Below are 15,267 nucleotides of genomic sequence, written 5' to 3'. Positions count from 1 at the left end.
CCAGTGGTCCAGTCCCGTCGGGTCCCAGGTGTCCAGTCCCGTTGGGTCCCAGGTGTCCAGTCCCGTCGGGTCCCAGGTGTCCAGTCCCGTTGGGTCCCAGGTGTCCAGTGGTCCAGTCCCATCGGGTCCCAGGTGTCCAGTCCCGTCGGGTCCCAGGTGTCCAGTGGTCCAGTCCCATCGGGTCCCAGGTGTCCAGTCCCGTTGGGTCCCAGGTGTCCAGTCCCGTCGGGTCCCAGGTGTCCAGTCCCGTTGGGTCTCAGGTGTCCAGTGGTCCAGTCCCATCGGGTCCCAGGTGTCCAGTGGTCCAGTCCCGTCGGGTCCCAGGTGTCCAGTCCCGTTGGGTCCCAGGTGTCCAGTCCCGTCGGGTCCCAGGTGTCCAGTGGTCCAGTCCCGTTGGGTCCCAGGTGTCCAGTCCCGTCGGGTCCCAGGTGTCCAGTCCCGTCGGGTCCCAGGTGTCCAGTCCCGTTGGGTCCCAGGTGTCCAGTCCCGTCGGGTCCCAGGTGTCCAGTCCCGTCGGGTCCCAGGTGTTGGTCATGTGACCCTGGAAGGCAGCCGCGTGTTGCACAGCATTAGTCAGAAACGTCCCGCCTCCTCCCAGCCCTCTGATTGGTCGCCTCAGCGTCAGGTGACCCTCTGATTGCCGCACCGCGCGGCGCCGGCAGTGACGTCAGACTGGATCAGGTTCATCGCTCAGCTGCTCTGACTTCCTCCATGTCTGAAGAAACTTCAGCGCCTCTGTTTCTTCCTCCTGCTCTAACGCTCCGATGGGAGAGGAAGGATCCGGAAACGGAAACATGCAAACAGGCTTGAAGAAGCCCTTCGAAGATTTGGCCTATTTGTCACACTCACGGGTTTATTTTTATATTTGAGTCATTTAACCCACATAGATTTTTCCAGATGGTTTTTCTCTCTTTCTGTGGGTAAAACTGGAGTTCAGAGAATAATCTGATAGAAAATAAGGCTTTTAGAAAGGTTAGGACAATTCTTTAAAAATATTTTACAGTTTTTGCACAAAATGAGGCCAGCCGTATGAACATGAATCTTTATGTTTGGTCCCTGGTTTAAAATGTTTCAGGCGAGAAGCTTCACTCTAAACTCGTTCTGTAGACATTTGGTCCCACGGAGATTATTAGAGCATCCGCTTAGCATGGCGCCCACTTAGCGTAGCGCCCACTTAGCGTAGCGCCCACTTAGCATGGCGCCCGCTTAGCGTAGCGCCCGCTTAGCATGGCGCCCGCTTAGCGTGGCGCCCGCTTAGCGTGGCGCCCGCTTAGCATGGCGCCCGCTTAGCGTAGCGCCCGCTTAGCATGGTGCCCGCTTAGCATGGCGCCCACTTAACGTGGCGCCCGCTTAGCGTGGCGCCCGCTTAGCATGGCGCCCGCTTAGCGTAGCGCCCGCTTAGCATGGTGCCCGCTTAGCATGGCGCCCAATTAGCATGGCGCCCGCTTAGCGTAGTGCCCACTTAGCATGGCGCCCAATTAGCATGGCGCCCGCTTAGCGTAGCGCCCGCTTAGCATGGCGCCCAATTAGCATGGTGCCCGCTTAGCGTGGCGCCCACTTAGCGTAGCGCCCGCTTAGCATGGTGCCCGCTTAGCGTAGCGCCCACTTAGCGTGGCGCCCACTTAGTGTGACGCCCGTTTAGTGTGGCGCCCGCTTAGCATGGCGCCCGCTTAGCGTGGCGCCCACTTAGCGTGGCACCCGCTTAGCGTGGCGCCCACTTAGCATGGCGCCCGCTTAGCGTGGCGCCCACTTAGCGTGGCGCCCACTTAGCATGGTGCCCGCTTAGCGTGGCGCCCGCTTAGCATGGCGCCCGCTTAGCGTGGCGCCCACTTAGCGTGGCGCCCACTTAGTGTGACGCCCATTTAGTGTGGCGCCCGCTTAGCGTGGCACCCGCTTAGCGTGGCGCCCACTTAGCGTGGCGCCCACTTAGCATGGCGCCCACTTAGCATGGCGCCCGCATAGCATGGCGCCCGCTTAGCGTGGCGCCCACTTAGCATGGCGCTCGCATAGCATGGCGCCCGCTTATCGTGGCGCCCACTTAGCGTGGCGCCCACTTAGCATGGCGCCCGCATAGCGTGGCGCCCACTTAGCATGGTGCCCATGTAGCATTATTCTGCTAATTTTACAACTTTATTCTCATTATTTAAAACTGCATCTTAATTCAAGAAAATGTAGTGAAAGTCTGAAGTATCAGATATTCTTCTGGGAAAGTTAATTTTAGGTCTTTTTGCATATTAACCTGTTATTATTCTGATCCACTGATTTTTTCTCCTGTTGGTTTTGAGTCTCAGTGTTTCTCCGTAGTTTTAATCTCGTTGAGCGCGACTCCATTTTGTTTCTGTAAAGTTTCCGTATTTTAGACTTTTCGTCCATTTTGTTCGATATTCTGTCTTCGTTAACCACTGTTGGTCAGCTTTGGTTGATTTTAAAGTTTCTCCATAAATAAACTTTGACTAGGTCATTATGGTTGAAAACATTCATCCTGTTTGGTTGTTTAGTATTAAAAAAGCTGCCAGATTATTAAAACTGAAGGATCTCAGGGATTAAGAGGATTTAATCTGAGATTGAGTCTTTGGGACCCAATCAGATTAAAAAACCGTTTGAATTTTTCTGTTTTTGCTGCATCATCATCATCATCATCATCATCATCATCATCATCATCATCACTGTGTGCTTTGCTTCAAAGCTCTCAGGAGAAACGCTTGTGGATCATGAGCGAAACGTTTCTTCCTCCAGACCGTTTGGTGTTTCGTTGAGGAAGCCTCTCCTGAAGGCTTCTGGGTAAATAACTCGGTTTTTCTCCGTTACCATGACATCGCTCTTCATCTGCGATATTGCTATCAGGTTTGGTTTCTGACCCTCTGACGTTGGACATCGTCAGAGAGGAGGAGACAACTCGAACATCGGCACAAACGTACAAACATGGCCTCAGGTACGTATTGTCTGTTGTCAGCGTCTGAAGCGTGATCTGATTGGTTGGCTCTGACTTCAAGGCAACGTTCACTCAGACGACGAAGCTCCGCCTCCTCCGGAGCTCCCCAGGAGGCGGCGTCTCCAAACAGAGATTATTTGCGTCTCCGTTCCTCTCGCTCTCACACAGTCACCTCCGTCTTGCTGTTGGTCACAAAGTAGGGCTGCGTGGGCAGGAAGTGCTGGCTGTGGCTCTGGCCCCGGGAGCCGTGCAGCTGGTTGGGCTCCAGCACCGTGCACTGGGGCCTCTTGTGCCCGTAGCTCTTTCTCCTGCCCACCGTCTCCGTCCCGTCCCAGCCCTTTATGCCAAAGCCCGCCGCGTGCCCAGCGATGGTGTTGGAGCTGTAGGCAAACGGCCGGCCCATGGTGGCCGAGCTCGAGCCGAAGGCGGTCTCGACGGCCCTGGACATGCCGCCTGGCATCGTCCCCACCATGTGCACCAGGGAAGAAGCCCCGAGTCCTGGCGCCTTGCTACTGTGGGTGTGGGAGCTGTAGGAGCTGTGGGCCGCATGGCCGCCTTTGGGCTTTTGGCCGTTGGGCTTGAGTCCGCCGCTGCCGCCCGCAATGTGCCGCTCCGTCGGCAGGGTGGAGACGGACGAGATGCTGGGCATCTCCGTCACGTAGGTGGCCACAGGCTCCGGAGTCAGTGGACCTAAAGAGGTCATGGGGGTTATGGAGGGCATTGGGGAGAGCGAGGTCATCTGCGGCATGGACGTCATCGGCATGGACGTCATCGCCGTCATTGAAGCCATTGAGGCCATTGAGGCCATTGGGGCCATTGGGGCCATTGAAGCCATTGAGGCCATTGAGGCCATTGAGGCCATCTGTGTCATGGAGGAGTTCAAGGGGTTAGAGGTCAGGGGGTTTGACGGCATGGTGTTGGCGGCCATCGGCGGCGTCATCGACAGGTTGCCCATGGCGCTCCGAGAGTTTCCCATCGGTTGGAGACGAAGGCCGCCTTTCGTCGGCAGCTCCACCATCAGCCGCCGCTTGTTGTAGATTTCTCCGTTGTACTTGGCAGCTGGTGGGAGAGAAAAACACAAAAATAGACTGAAGTTCAATGCCAACGAGCTGCTGAAGAGCAAATCACACATGAAATGCACTGAACAGAGACGGAGCCCAAAACAGGCCGGATGCATTTTAACTTTTACTCAGCTTCTTCTTATCAAACTGGCCAAACGGGGAGCACAGGAGGCCGGTTCTGATCCTGGAGGAGTGAAATCTGAGGAAAAGCCAGGATGCATCTCTACTTTCCTCTTAGGAAGATTAAAATTCAGAGAACCGAGCCGCCTGAGACTTTCTGAGACTTTAAAACGCAGCAATTATCAGGTTAGCTATTAAAGTTTAGCATTTTTTTAAATTCTGCTTGGTAAAGTTTTTACCCCCTACAGATTTTATTTTAATCTGATTATTTCCTTTATTAAACAAATGAGCGGAACGAGTCTACAACTCAGCATCCCAACCAGATTTAAGTCTGGACTTTGATTAGGCCACCGCATACCTTCATTTAGCTTTTTAATGTTTTCAGAAGGTTCTGGTTCTGATGTGGTTCCTGGTTCAAATGAGGTTCTCTGGAGTCCCAGAACCCAGAGAAGGTCCTGGAACCGTTTCCAGATCGGTGGACATCACAGACTTTGGGTTTTGAAGACCTTTAACCTACTTCATGTCGTAAGACGGGTTCTGTTTCTGATCCTAGGGATGCATTCACACCAGCCCTGCTCAGTCTGGGTTCTCTGGTATTCGGGTCGAGCTCCTCATAAGTTCCCCAAGACAAGATGGCACCAAGCGAGGGATGAGACGAAATGGTGAATCTTTCCCACCTGTCCTGTTCAGTCCACTTCAATCCGACTCCAGTCCATTTGCCTACAAATTCCAGTTCTTTTTTTTTTTTTTTTGGCGGCATGAATGCTACTTGAACTTTGACCTCTAGTCCTCCAAACCACGGTCTGGTTCAGTTTGAATGTCAACGCCAAGTGGACCAGAGACCGCTCCAACAGCAGGGAGTGGACTACAGCGCAGGGCATTCTGGGTAACCAAAGCTAACATGCTAGCCTAGCGCTAGCAGCAGAAATGGCTCCTGGTCTTTAGCCTAAAGAGAAATCCTCCAACCGCTAAAATCCTCCATCTTGTTTCCATCTGGTGAAGAAGGAAGTTGCTCTCAGTGTCTTCAGAGGTTTTTGTGTCGTTTCCTTCAGTGGTTCTTTGTGCAGCGCCCCCACAGGCCAGGAGGGGAACAGGTTGGTGGAGCAGATGTTCTGGTTCCAGTAGAACCGGGTCGACCGGACCATCAGGAGGGGAACAGATTTAATTGACTAAAATCAAGTGAACTAGCATAAGCGATGCTTGTAAGACTGAATCAAGAACATTTGCTTAATTCATCTTCTGTTTATTCTAATTATAATAAAAATCTGATGACTTTTTGCAGCTCCGTGGATCAACAGTAAGATTTGTGAGAAACGTTCCTCTAAACGTTTCATGCAGATCCACGAAAATCCACGACAGTTTGTTGTTGTGAGCATCTTCTGCCCAGTAAGCGTGTGTGTGTGTGTGTGTGTGTGCGTGTGTGTGTGTGTGCGTGTGTGCGTGTGTGTGTGTGTGTGTGTGTGTGTGTGCGTGTGTGTGTGTGTGTGTGTGTGTGTGTGTGTGTGTGTGTGTGTGTGTGGTGAGCAGTCAGCTTTAAAGCCTGATATTTATTCCTTCTTCTGTCGGTCAGCATCTCCAGCTCCAGTCCCTGTTATCTCGGTAAAATGTGACCTTTTTCGCGGCCGATCCGCTCAGTCGACTCATTCCTCTCTAGCTCCTCGCTGCCTCTCCGTCCTTGAAGATAAAGTTAACACACTCAGTGAGTCTGCTTTGCTGCTGTAACTATAAATCTAGTTTATCACTGTGAGCGAAGCAGCCAGGCTGCAGATTGTGGGTGAGGACTGCGGCGGCGCGGGGGAGCAGCGTCTCCTGCCGAGCCGCTACCAGACCTCCTCCTGGGATCAAACCTGCTCAGGCGGCAGGTGAATGAGTCTGAAGCCAGGCGGCTCGGCGGTGAAACGGCGGCCGGGGCAGAAACCCACAGAGACAGACAATCACCTCGGCGCGGGTCAGGAGAACAGATCTGGTTCTCCTCAGATCTGATTTTTAAAATGAGTCCTAGTTTGCCGTTTAATTTCCTGCCTTTTTACCTTTAACAGTCCCAGCCTCGTCCTCATGAAGCTGATTAAACTGACGTCAAACATCAGTAACCTTGTTTGAAACATCCTCTAACTACATGGCTTTTAACTAGCAGTGGTGGCCACACAATCAGCTAATGCGCTAATTATGGAGCTAACTTTAGCGCCATACTCAGAATGTATTGCTAGTTCTACACAGTATAAAATCTGTTTATCTCCTGCTTGGTTTGTGACTGAAGGCGTAAATTAGGCTAAAGATCTGATCAAAAGAATCACTTCCTGAAGCAATCGGAGCGCTACACGCATTAGCACAATGTGACACATGGTGGAGTTTAGTGTTTTAGCGTTAGCTTCTGCTAAACACTATGGATCATGTTTTAGCATTAGCTTCTGCTAAACACTATGTATCATGTTTTAGCATTAGCTTCTGCTAAACACTATGGATCATGTTTTAGCATTAGCTTCTGCTAAACACTATGTATCATGTTTTAGCATTAGCTTCCACTGTGTGCCATGTTGGAATAGAGCTTTAGCTAAATACCGCATTGGTGTAGCAAATTTAGCATTAGCTTCTGCTTAATTCTGTGTTGGTATATTGTTTAGCATGACCACATCCATGCGTATTCAGCTTTAGCATTAGCCAAACAGCATGTTGGTGTAGCGCTTTAGCTAATGTGTACGATGAGTGCAGCTGAGCTTGTAGTTAGCCTGCTACGGTTAACTTCATTTCCATGCAGAGCTTTCCTGTATATTTCCTGTTAAATTACAACAACAGACGTTTCTGTAACCAAGATGGATTCAATAGGTTTTTACAAATAATCATCTGTGAAGTATAATTTCATGATCAGAAAGTTTTCATACACCAAGCCTGGATGATGTCACAGCTGTGTGAGATTCTGGATGGATTTGGTTGAAATTCAGACGTGGAAAAGGAAAAGGTGCTTTATTACATATCATCTGCAGACAGAAATCTGTTGAGACTTTGGGGAACAGCTGATGCTTCTCCAGGTGCTGCAGTCAACGGGTTTAAACGTAATGAAACCCAACAACCGTTGGAGGAGATTTCCAGGCAGATTCTGCCTCAGAGATTCAACGAAAGGTAAAAATGTCAAGTAAGTTTCGCTTTGAGCTCCTTTCCCTTAATTACGAGGATTTTACTGCGCGTGGAAACTGGACGTACAGCAGAAAAGACTGGTGAGGCCCAGCAGGACGTTTGTTCGTAACACAGAGGCCATAATTGGTCATTTGTTCCAGCAGGAGAACAAGTGGTGAATCCAAGAGATCATTAGTTGCTTCTGCGCCTCGAATCCAATAAAGTGACCTTCCAGAGGCGTCCGGGGGGACGGAGGAGTGGGCCGACAGAGGGGAGGCTGAGTGGGCCGCGGGGGGAGAGCAGAGGGGCAATTAAAGCAGGGGGGGCAGATCTGAGGCCTGGTTCCACTTCTAATCAGGTCAACAGGCAAAAAAAAAACAAAAACCTGCTACAGACAGATGATGCGCTGCTTCCTGCGTATGGCAGGCCGTTTACCATAAAATCAGCTTCACAACGTTCCAAATATCTGAGGAAAATGAAGATATCTGTAATTACATTCCTATTGTTGTGAATGATTCAGCATTTTATGTTATGGAAGCTTTAAAGCCAATAAATGATGACAAATGAATTTAAATCAACAGTTAAATTATGACGTCACAAAATAAATACGTTAAACTTTTTGTTCTGACTTGCTTTAGGGAAAGCTAAGCAAAGTTAGCAAAAAGGCTAAACGGCTAAATTTAGCTGATTAGCTCTGCTGTTAGCACGTTAGCAGAACAAGATTTGACATCAAAACGTGAAAACGTGACTGCAGAACGAACCAAACAAGATTCCTGATGCTTCCTCAGTGAGGTCGCTGCCAATAACGTCCCAATAAATCAATATCTAACCAGAGCTTCCTGATGTCAGCGCTTAGCGGACGTGTAGCCGTTCCCCCGGCGACGGATTGTTCCAGTTTTTCTCCCCAGTTTCCCGTCATCTTGGCTTATTGAAGAGATTTCTGTCCGATGCTGAAGGAGAAACCTCCCTTCAATTAGCAGAATGACATGAGCGGCTAGCAGCAGATCACAATTAGCTCTCAAACGATTCTTTGATGAGGGGGACGGAGCGGCGATGCGGATTAGGGAGGAAAGCAGACGGCTGTGAAGAGGAGAGGAAGAGGAGGCCCAGACATTAAAGGCTACAAAAGCAGAACGATGTGAAAGATGAAGAGTCTGCCGCTGGTAGATTTGACTTTCAAATCGCTGCCTGAACCCGTCGTGATGCTCAGGAGTTAGACACAGAAAATAATTGTGTTTCTGTGAGGAGGCTCGGCATCTTTAACATGAAATAATGGGACCTGGAAAACGTTTCCAGACATTTCCAGATTGGTTCTGTGGCCTGCAGGCAGCCGCCGTCGCTGCGACTTCCTCGTTCTGCCGCCTTTCTGCTCCTCTGCTTTCTGCCAGTTTGTCATCAGCTTCCAGGAAATTTAGTGTCTGAAAGCGACTCGCTTTCCCCCCCGTCTTCATTTCAGAGGGTAAACAGCAGCATCCGCCCGAGGCGCAGACAGGTTACTGCCAGGCAAAATGTCAGCGCGTTCCTCCACACACAGACTTTAACTAGACACCTGCGGCTGGTCTGCAGAGCTCTCTCCTCTTCTCCACCTCAGTTTGTCACATTATTACAATCACTGTGAACTGGAAGGAAAACAACAGATTTCTTCTAATGAAAATGGTGCCATGTTTTTGGTACTGTCGCACAGAGGTGGCCGAGTCATGCTGTGGGATGCTTCAGCTGGTCAAAGTGAAGGAAAATCCTGGAAAAAGGGTTAACCTGGTGCCAGAGGTACGGCGGTTTAGATCAAACAATGTCCTAGTCAAAGTCCTGAATTCAACGTATGACCGAGATTTAAAAAATGAGCCAAACTTCTGCCTGCAGGTGGTTTTAAACTGGGGATTTAATGCAGATACAAGCCACACTTTTCAGATTTTTATCTTTAAAGGGCCGGTTTCATGTAAAGTCTTTGATTTTTCATCATGTTTTCCCTCCAGGGTTCCTTTAATTCTGCATGTCTGAGAAATCCTCTAATCTCCATGGCAACCATTCAGCTGTTAAACGGCTGGGTGGACCTAGCCCCGCCCCCGAGGCGCAGCTCCTCCCCCAGTCAGCTCCTCCAGACTAGCAAGCAGCAATTAGCAACCAGCTGCTGAGCTCATTATAGGAGCTGCTGGTAAAAACATTAAAGGGTTAATAGAGGAGCCATGTTGGAATGACTTCCTGGAGGCGGAGCTACAGAAAGAGCAGGAGCTTCTTAAAGAGACAGAGGCCCAACTTCAAGATGCTAAATTAGAAATTAAGATTTGATCTGTCATTTTTATAGCTGAAGGTATAAATGGTGCCTGGAAAACACGACACTGCCCCTTTAAAACATGCTGACATGTTTCTCTGTCCACCATTATGCATACATTTATGTTTAACAAATAAAATGCAAAATATCCAGCTGAACAGTCAAATCTGAACTCTGACCTCATCCTTTAAAAGTTAAACTTCTGTTACGTTGGAATTATTCCCACCTGTTGCTCAGGTATCATAAACTCTGAACAGAGAGGATGAGCAGCGTCTGTCTGCTGGGCTCATGTGAGACGGGATGAGAGTCGACCTTCATCATCTGGGCGGTTTTCCGCTCAGCTCTCACTCTGATCTGCTGAAGCTGCTGTCAGGGGAAAGTTGGCATGTCTGCCTTCTCCGTGGTGATTGGGATTTTCCCCCTCTTGTTCAATGCAGGTGTGAAATGTTAGTTAAGAGAGAATCCATTTATTGTTTCATCTTCAAAGACTGACATCAGGATGTTCTCTGGTGGTTTTCACCGAACAAAATGATCTGAAAATACGAGAGACCGTCTGCCAACTCACCATCCAACCTTCAGGGAATTATGAACATGCCACCAGCCAGTTCAGTCCGCTTTAACCCGACTCCGGTCCGCTTTAACCCGACTCCAGTCCCCTTTAACCGACTCTGGTCCGCTTTAACCCGACTCTGGTCCGCTTTAACCCGACTCCGGTCCGCTTTAACCCGACTCCGGTCCGCTTTAACCCGACTCCGGTCCGCTTTAACCCGACTCCGGTCCGCTTTAACCCGACTCCGGTCCGCTTTAACCCGACTCCAGTCCCCTTTAACCCGACTCTGGTCCGCTTTAACCCGACTCTGGTCCGCTTTAACCCGACTCTGGTCCGCTTTAACCCGACTCCGGTCCGCTTTAACCCGACTCCGGTCCACTTTTCTATAAAGTCCGCTTGGTCAGGTGTGAACGCTAATCGACCTCTGACCTCAGGTCATTCAAACCTCGGTCTGGGTTCGGTTTGAATGTGAACGCCAAGTGGACCAGAGACCGCTCCAACAGCAGGAAGTGCACTACAGCGCAGGGCATTCTGGGTATATCCAACCAAAGCTAACATGCTAGCTTAGCGCTAGCAGCAGAAATGGCTCCTGGTCTTTAGCCTAAAGAGAAATCCTCCAACCGCTAAAATCCTCCATCTTGTTTCCATCTGGTGAAGCAGGAAGTTGCTCTCAGTGTCTTCAGAGGTTTTTGTGTCGTTTCCTTCAGTGGTTCTTGGTGCAGCGCCCCCACAGGCCAGGAGGGGAACAGGTTGGTCCAAGTGTTTGGTTGGTTTGAATCTCTTTTAATAATAAGTTTAATAATCAAGATAAAAGCTGATTTCAGCTTTTCAGTCGAAGTTGTTGGATGAATGTGTTTCTACTTATTATATTAAAGTTTGCTTATAAAACAGCAAATATTTTGTATTATACTTACATTTTTCCGTTGTATGGAAATTATGTTGGGAATAATTTTACCCTGATTACAATTTTTTCTGTTCTGAAAAACCAAATTTGTATCGTTCTTGAATAATATTTGGGGCCGCACAAAACCAGTGTATGGGCCACAAATGGCCCCTGGGCCGCAGTTTGGACACCCTGATCTTAAGTGATTTTCCTCTCTGCTGCTGTATGAATTGATGCCGTTACTCATCAGTTTATGCAGTCAGGCGTCCAAACCGCCTCTCCCTTCATGCAGAGATGCGGTTGCTGGTAATGAGCGGAAACTGGACTAAACAGCAGCTGGAGGCGGATTACCTGTCACACAAACACAAACTGAATGATTGGAGTCGTCTGGGAAGATGCTGGTTTGTAAATGTGGGTGAATTTCAGATGGCAGCCGCCTCATCGTGCGCCAGGCTGTCTGCAGGCGGCGGTTTGTGTCTTCCAGCGCGCTCAGGCATGCGGCGCAGTCAATAACATGTCAGACTCCAGCAGAAGAGTCGCAGACTGGCTGCCCTTTGTGTTCAGGTCATAAAACCTTCAATAAAATCTACTGGAAGGAAAACAAATCAATAAAAGCCTAATTGTGATGCTGTCCTGTCTCAGTACAGCCGCTCCTGCTCGGACCGGAGCCGCCTGCTGCGTTTGACGTGCCAATGGCTGAAGCTGCCACTCACCTACGGCCTTCAGGGAGGCGTACTTGTTCAGGTCGGCGTTCTGCTGCTGCTGCTGTTCGTAGGCCTGAGCCAGCTGGCTGAGCGCCGGGTAGGGGTGCTGCGGGCCAACGCTGGAGCTGGCCGCCACGTTGTTGTTCAGCTGGCCGCCTTCTGGACAAACACAGGACAGCACCAGGTTAGCATCAGGTTACCATCTGTTAACATCAGGTTAACATCAGGTTACCATCTGTTAACAACAGGTTATCATCAGGTTAACATCAGGTTAGCACTAGGTTAGCACCAGGTTAACATCAGGTTAGCATCAGGTTAACATCAGGTTAGCACCAGGTTAACATCAGGTTAGCATCAGGTTAGCATCAGGTTAACATCAGGTTAGCATCAGGTTAACATCAGGTTATCATCTGTTAACATCAGGTTAGCACCAGGTTAGCATCAGGTTAACATCAGGTTAGCATCAGGTTAGCATCAGGTTATCACCAGGTAAGCATCAGGTTAGCATCAGGTTAACATCAGGTTAGCACCAGGTTAGCATCAGGTTAACATCAGGTTAGCATCAAGTTAGCACCAGGTTAGCATCAGGTTAACATCAGGTTAACATCAGGTTAACATCAGGTTAGCACCAGGTTAGCATCAGGTTAACATCAGGTTAGCACCAGGTTAGCACCAGGTTAGCATCAGGTTAACATCAGGTTAACATCAGGTTAACATCAGGTTAGCACCAGGTTAGCATCAGGTTAACATCAGGTTAGCACCAGGTTAGCACCAGGTTAGCATCAGGTTAACATCAGGTTAACATCAGGTTAACATCAGGTTAGCACCAGGTTAGCATCAGGTTAACATCAGGTTAACATCAGGTTAACATCAGGTTAGCATCAGGTTAGCATCAGGTTAACATCAGGTTAACATCAGGTTAGCACCAGGTTAGCATTTACAAAACTTTGATGTAATTTTGTGAAATAAAAGCTTAATTTTGGTAAAATGTAAAGATTTCATGGACCTGATGAGCTACAACATGGCCTCCTTCAGAATAAGGTTTGAAGGTTTGGAGGTTTGGAGGTTTGAAGGTTTGAAGGTTTGGAGGTTTGGAGGTTTGGATGTTTGATCAGAGGAGAATCTGTTTCTCTCTCCAGATTCTGAGTTTTCTCTCTGCAGAGTGGAGCTGAGATCTCCAGGGATCTGAAGAAGCGGCGACACAAACGCAGGTTGTTTCTGCGCTAATTAAACAATTATCCCTGGCAGCAGCTCCAGTCGCACCAAACACCCACAGAGAGGAAACCTGGAGGAAAAGCTTCCATAGCCAGATCCCAACTGGTGCCATGGAATGAAACGGGTTATTTAATGAATCCTGATCGACCCAAAGATTCGGCCCAAAATATCACAAATATCAAGTTTCAGAAATTTAAATTAGGAAAAAATGCATTTCAAAAACGAAACTTTGAAAAACCTTTAATGAAAATCAGTAATTTACAGCAGTTGAATCTGTTAATGCAGATCTATGTTTTCAGATGGTCCCCAGATTTTACGTTTTTAAAGTTTTAACATTTTTCAGTTTTTATTTTATTCTTTTTTATTTTCACATGTATTTAGTTTTACTTTCTTACATTAGATATTTTCAGATTTTATATTTGTTTCACTTTTAAAATCTCTTTTACCGACCGAGTTTTACGAAGGCGGGACTTCCTGTGGGTCGCAGGAAGTGACATCTTTGTTTGTCTGAAACTGTGTTTTGCCATTTCCTGAATTATGAGATAAACACGTTGGTTTTATTGAATCACATGTTCGCTTGTCTTTGTCATTTTGAAGAGCAACGTGTCGCATTAAATGAATTCCCCAGAGGAAAAGGAACAGATGGGCGACTAAAAGAAGTTCCTCTGCTCTCAGATCAGCCAGGAGGCCAAATGAAGAAATGATCTCGGATGAATTAAGTTTACATTTTTGGGAATAAGTTGGGCGTAATTCATTACTTCTCAACATGATGCCATGAGAAAGGCCCGCAGCATCACAGATCCTCCACCGTGCTCAACAATGCTTTTTGTGCCAAAAGGTTTAAAGTTTGATCTGAAACATTTAAGTTGGTTTGTGACGCCAGACGTTGTGGCTGAGTGATTCAGCTCCACCCCTCCCCCACATGTTGCTGCACCCTGCCTGTAAAGGACTGAAGGTCTCCGGCATGTTTACAAAGCCTGTTGCTACGGCAACTGCAGCAGGTGGCCGGGTCAGTGCCGAACTCTGGTGTAAATATTCTGTTTAACTGAGTTACTGCTGTGATGAACCTCACAATAATCTGTACTTTAATCCCTCCAGATTATCTCCGAGCTGTTCTGATGAGGATCCAGCAGAACCTGGAACTTTGCTGCAGCTGCTGGAGGTTTGATCCGAAGGGACAGATTGTCACGATGATGCGCTTCAGCCGCTCTGCGGAGATCAGCTTCCCTTCGCTGTGGATGCCGGAGAACAACGGAGCAAACAGCGTCCGCCTCCCAGGAGGAGACGATCATCTGCTCAGAATTACTGACATCACTCAACGGATAACAAGAGACCAAAACGAGGGGAGATGAATCTGAGCCCCTCGCCTGATGCAGTTTGGAGAATTTAAATGAGGAAGGATTGAAATGCAGAACCAGAAACCCGAGTTCTGAAAAACATCCGACTCCAGCTGAAACAAACCGGGACGCGTCAGCAGCAAGACAGATCTCACCTGGACAAACTATTTCTACAACACTTTTACAGACAAATAACAGATTCATCACTTCCTGCTGCCACTGCTGGGACATAAGAGATGAAGCTTGTTTACTGTAAATGTTGATCAGCTGGTTTTTCTCAATAACTACGATAATCTGAGAGCTGCAGCATCTGCATCATCTGCAGCAGATCTGCAGCTTCTGCAGCATCTGCAGCATCTGCAGCTTCTGCAGCTTCTGCAGCATCTGCAGCATCTGCAGCAGATCTGCAGCTTCTGCAGCATCTGCAGCATCTGCAGCTTCTGCATCATCTGCAGCATCTGCATCATCTGCAGCAGATCTGCAGCTTCTGCAGCATCTGCAGCATCTGCAGCTTCTGCAGCTTCTGCAGCATCTGCAGCATCTGCAGCAGATCTGCAGCTTCTGCAGCATCTGCAGCATCTGCAGCTTCTGCATCATCTGCAGCATCTGCAGCATCTGCAGCATCTGCAGCATCTGCATCATCTGCAGCATCTGCAGCATCTGCAGCTTCTGCATCATCTGCAGCATCTGCAGCATCTGCAGCATCTGCAGCATCTGCAGCATCTGCAGCATCTGCAGCATCTGCAGCATCTGCAGCATCTGCAGCATCTGCAGCATCTGCAGCATCTGCAGCATCTGCAGCATCTGCAGCATCTGCATCATCTGCAGCATCTGAAGCATCTGCAGCATCTGCAGCATCTGCAGCATCTGCATCATCTGCAGCATCTGCAGCTTCTGCATCATCTGCAGCATCTGCAGCATCTGCAGCTTCTGCATCATCTGCAGCATCTGCAGCATCTGCAGCATCTGCAGCATCTGCAGCATCTGCATCATCTGCAGCATCTGCAGCATCTACAGCATCTGAAGCATCTGCATCATCTGCAGCATCTACAGCATCTGAAGCATCTGCAGCTCGCTGCTCCTGA

General features: G+C 48.8%; 1 protein-coding gene across 2 annotated transcripts in view; it reads right to left on the bottom strand.

Moving 5' to 3' along the window:
• Positions 1 to 2,620: 2,620 nt before the first annotated feature.
• The window catches only part of shisa9a (shisa family member 9a), a 35,122-nt gene continuing 22,475 nt past the window's right edge, over positions 2,621 to 15,267 (bottom strand). Inside the window, exons 3-4 of one of the 2 annotated variants that reach the window (XM_008436252.3) lie at positions 11,640 to 11,786; positions 2,621 to 3,991 (exon numbers count right to left, since the gene is read on the bottom strand). In XM_008436252.3, the coding sequence (XP_008434474.2) occupies positions 3,093 to 3,991; positions 11,640 to 11,786 (1,046 nt within the window). In that variant the 3' untranslated portion in view covers positions 2,621 to 3,092. Of the gene's footprint in view, positions 3,992 to 11,639; positions 11,790 to 15,267 lie in introns of both variants that reach the window. The other variant, XM_008436250.3, reaches the window with a different exon arrangement.

The sequence above is a fragment of the Poecilia reticulata genome, chromosome 19 (genome assembly GCF_904066995.2).
Source record: "Poecilia reticulata chromosome 19, P_reticulata-male-v2, whole genome shotgun sequence".
NCBI lineage: Eukaryota > Metazoa > Chordata > Actinopteri > Cyprinodontiformes > Poeciliidae > Poecilia > Poecilia reticulata.
This window is presented reverse-complemented; position numbering and strand designations above follow the sequence as displayed.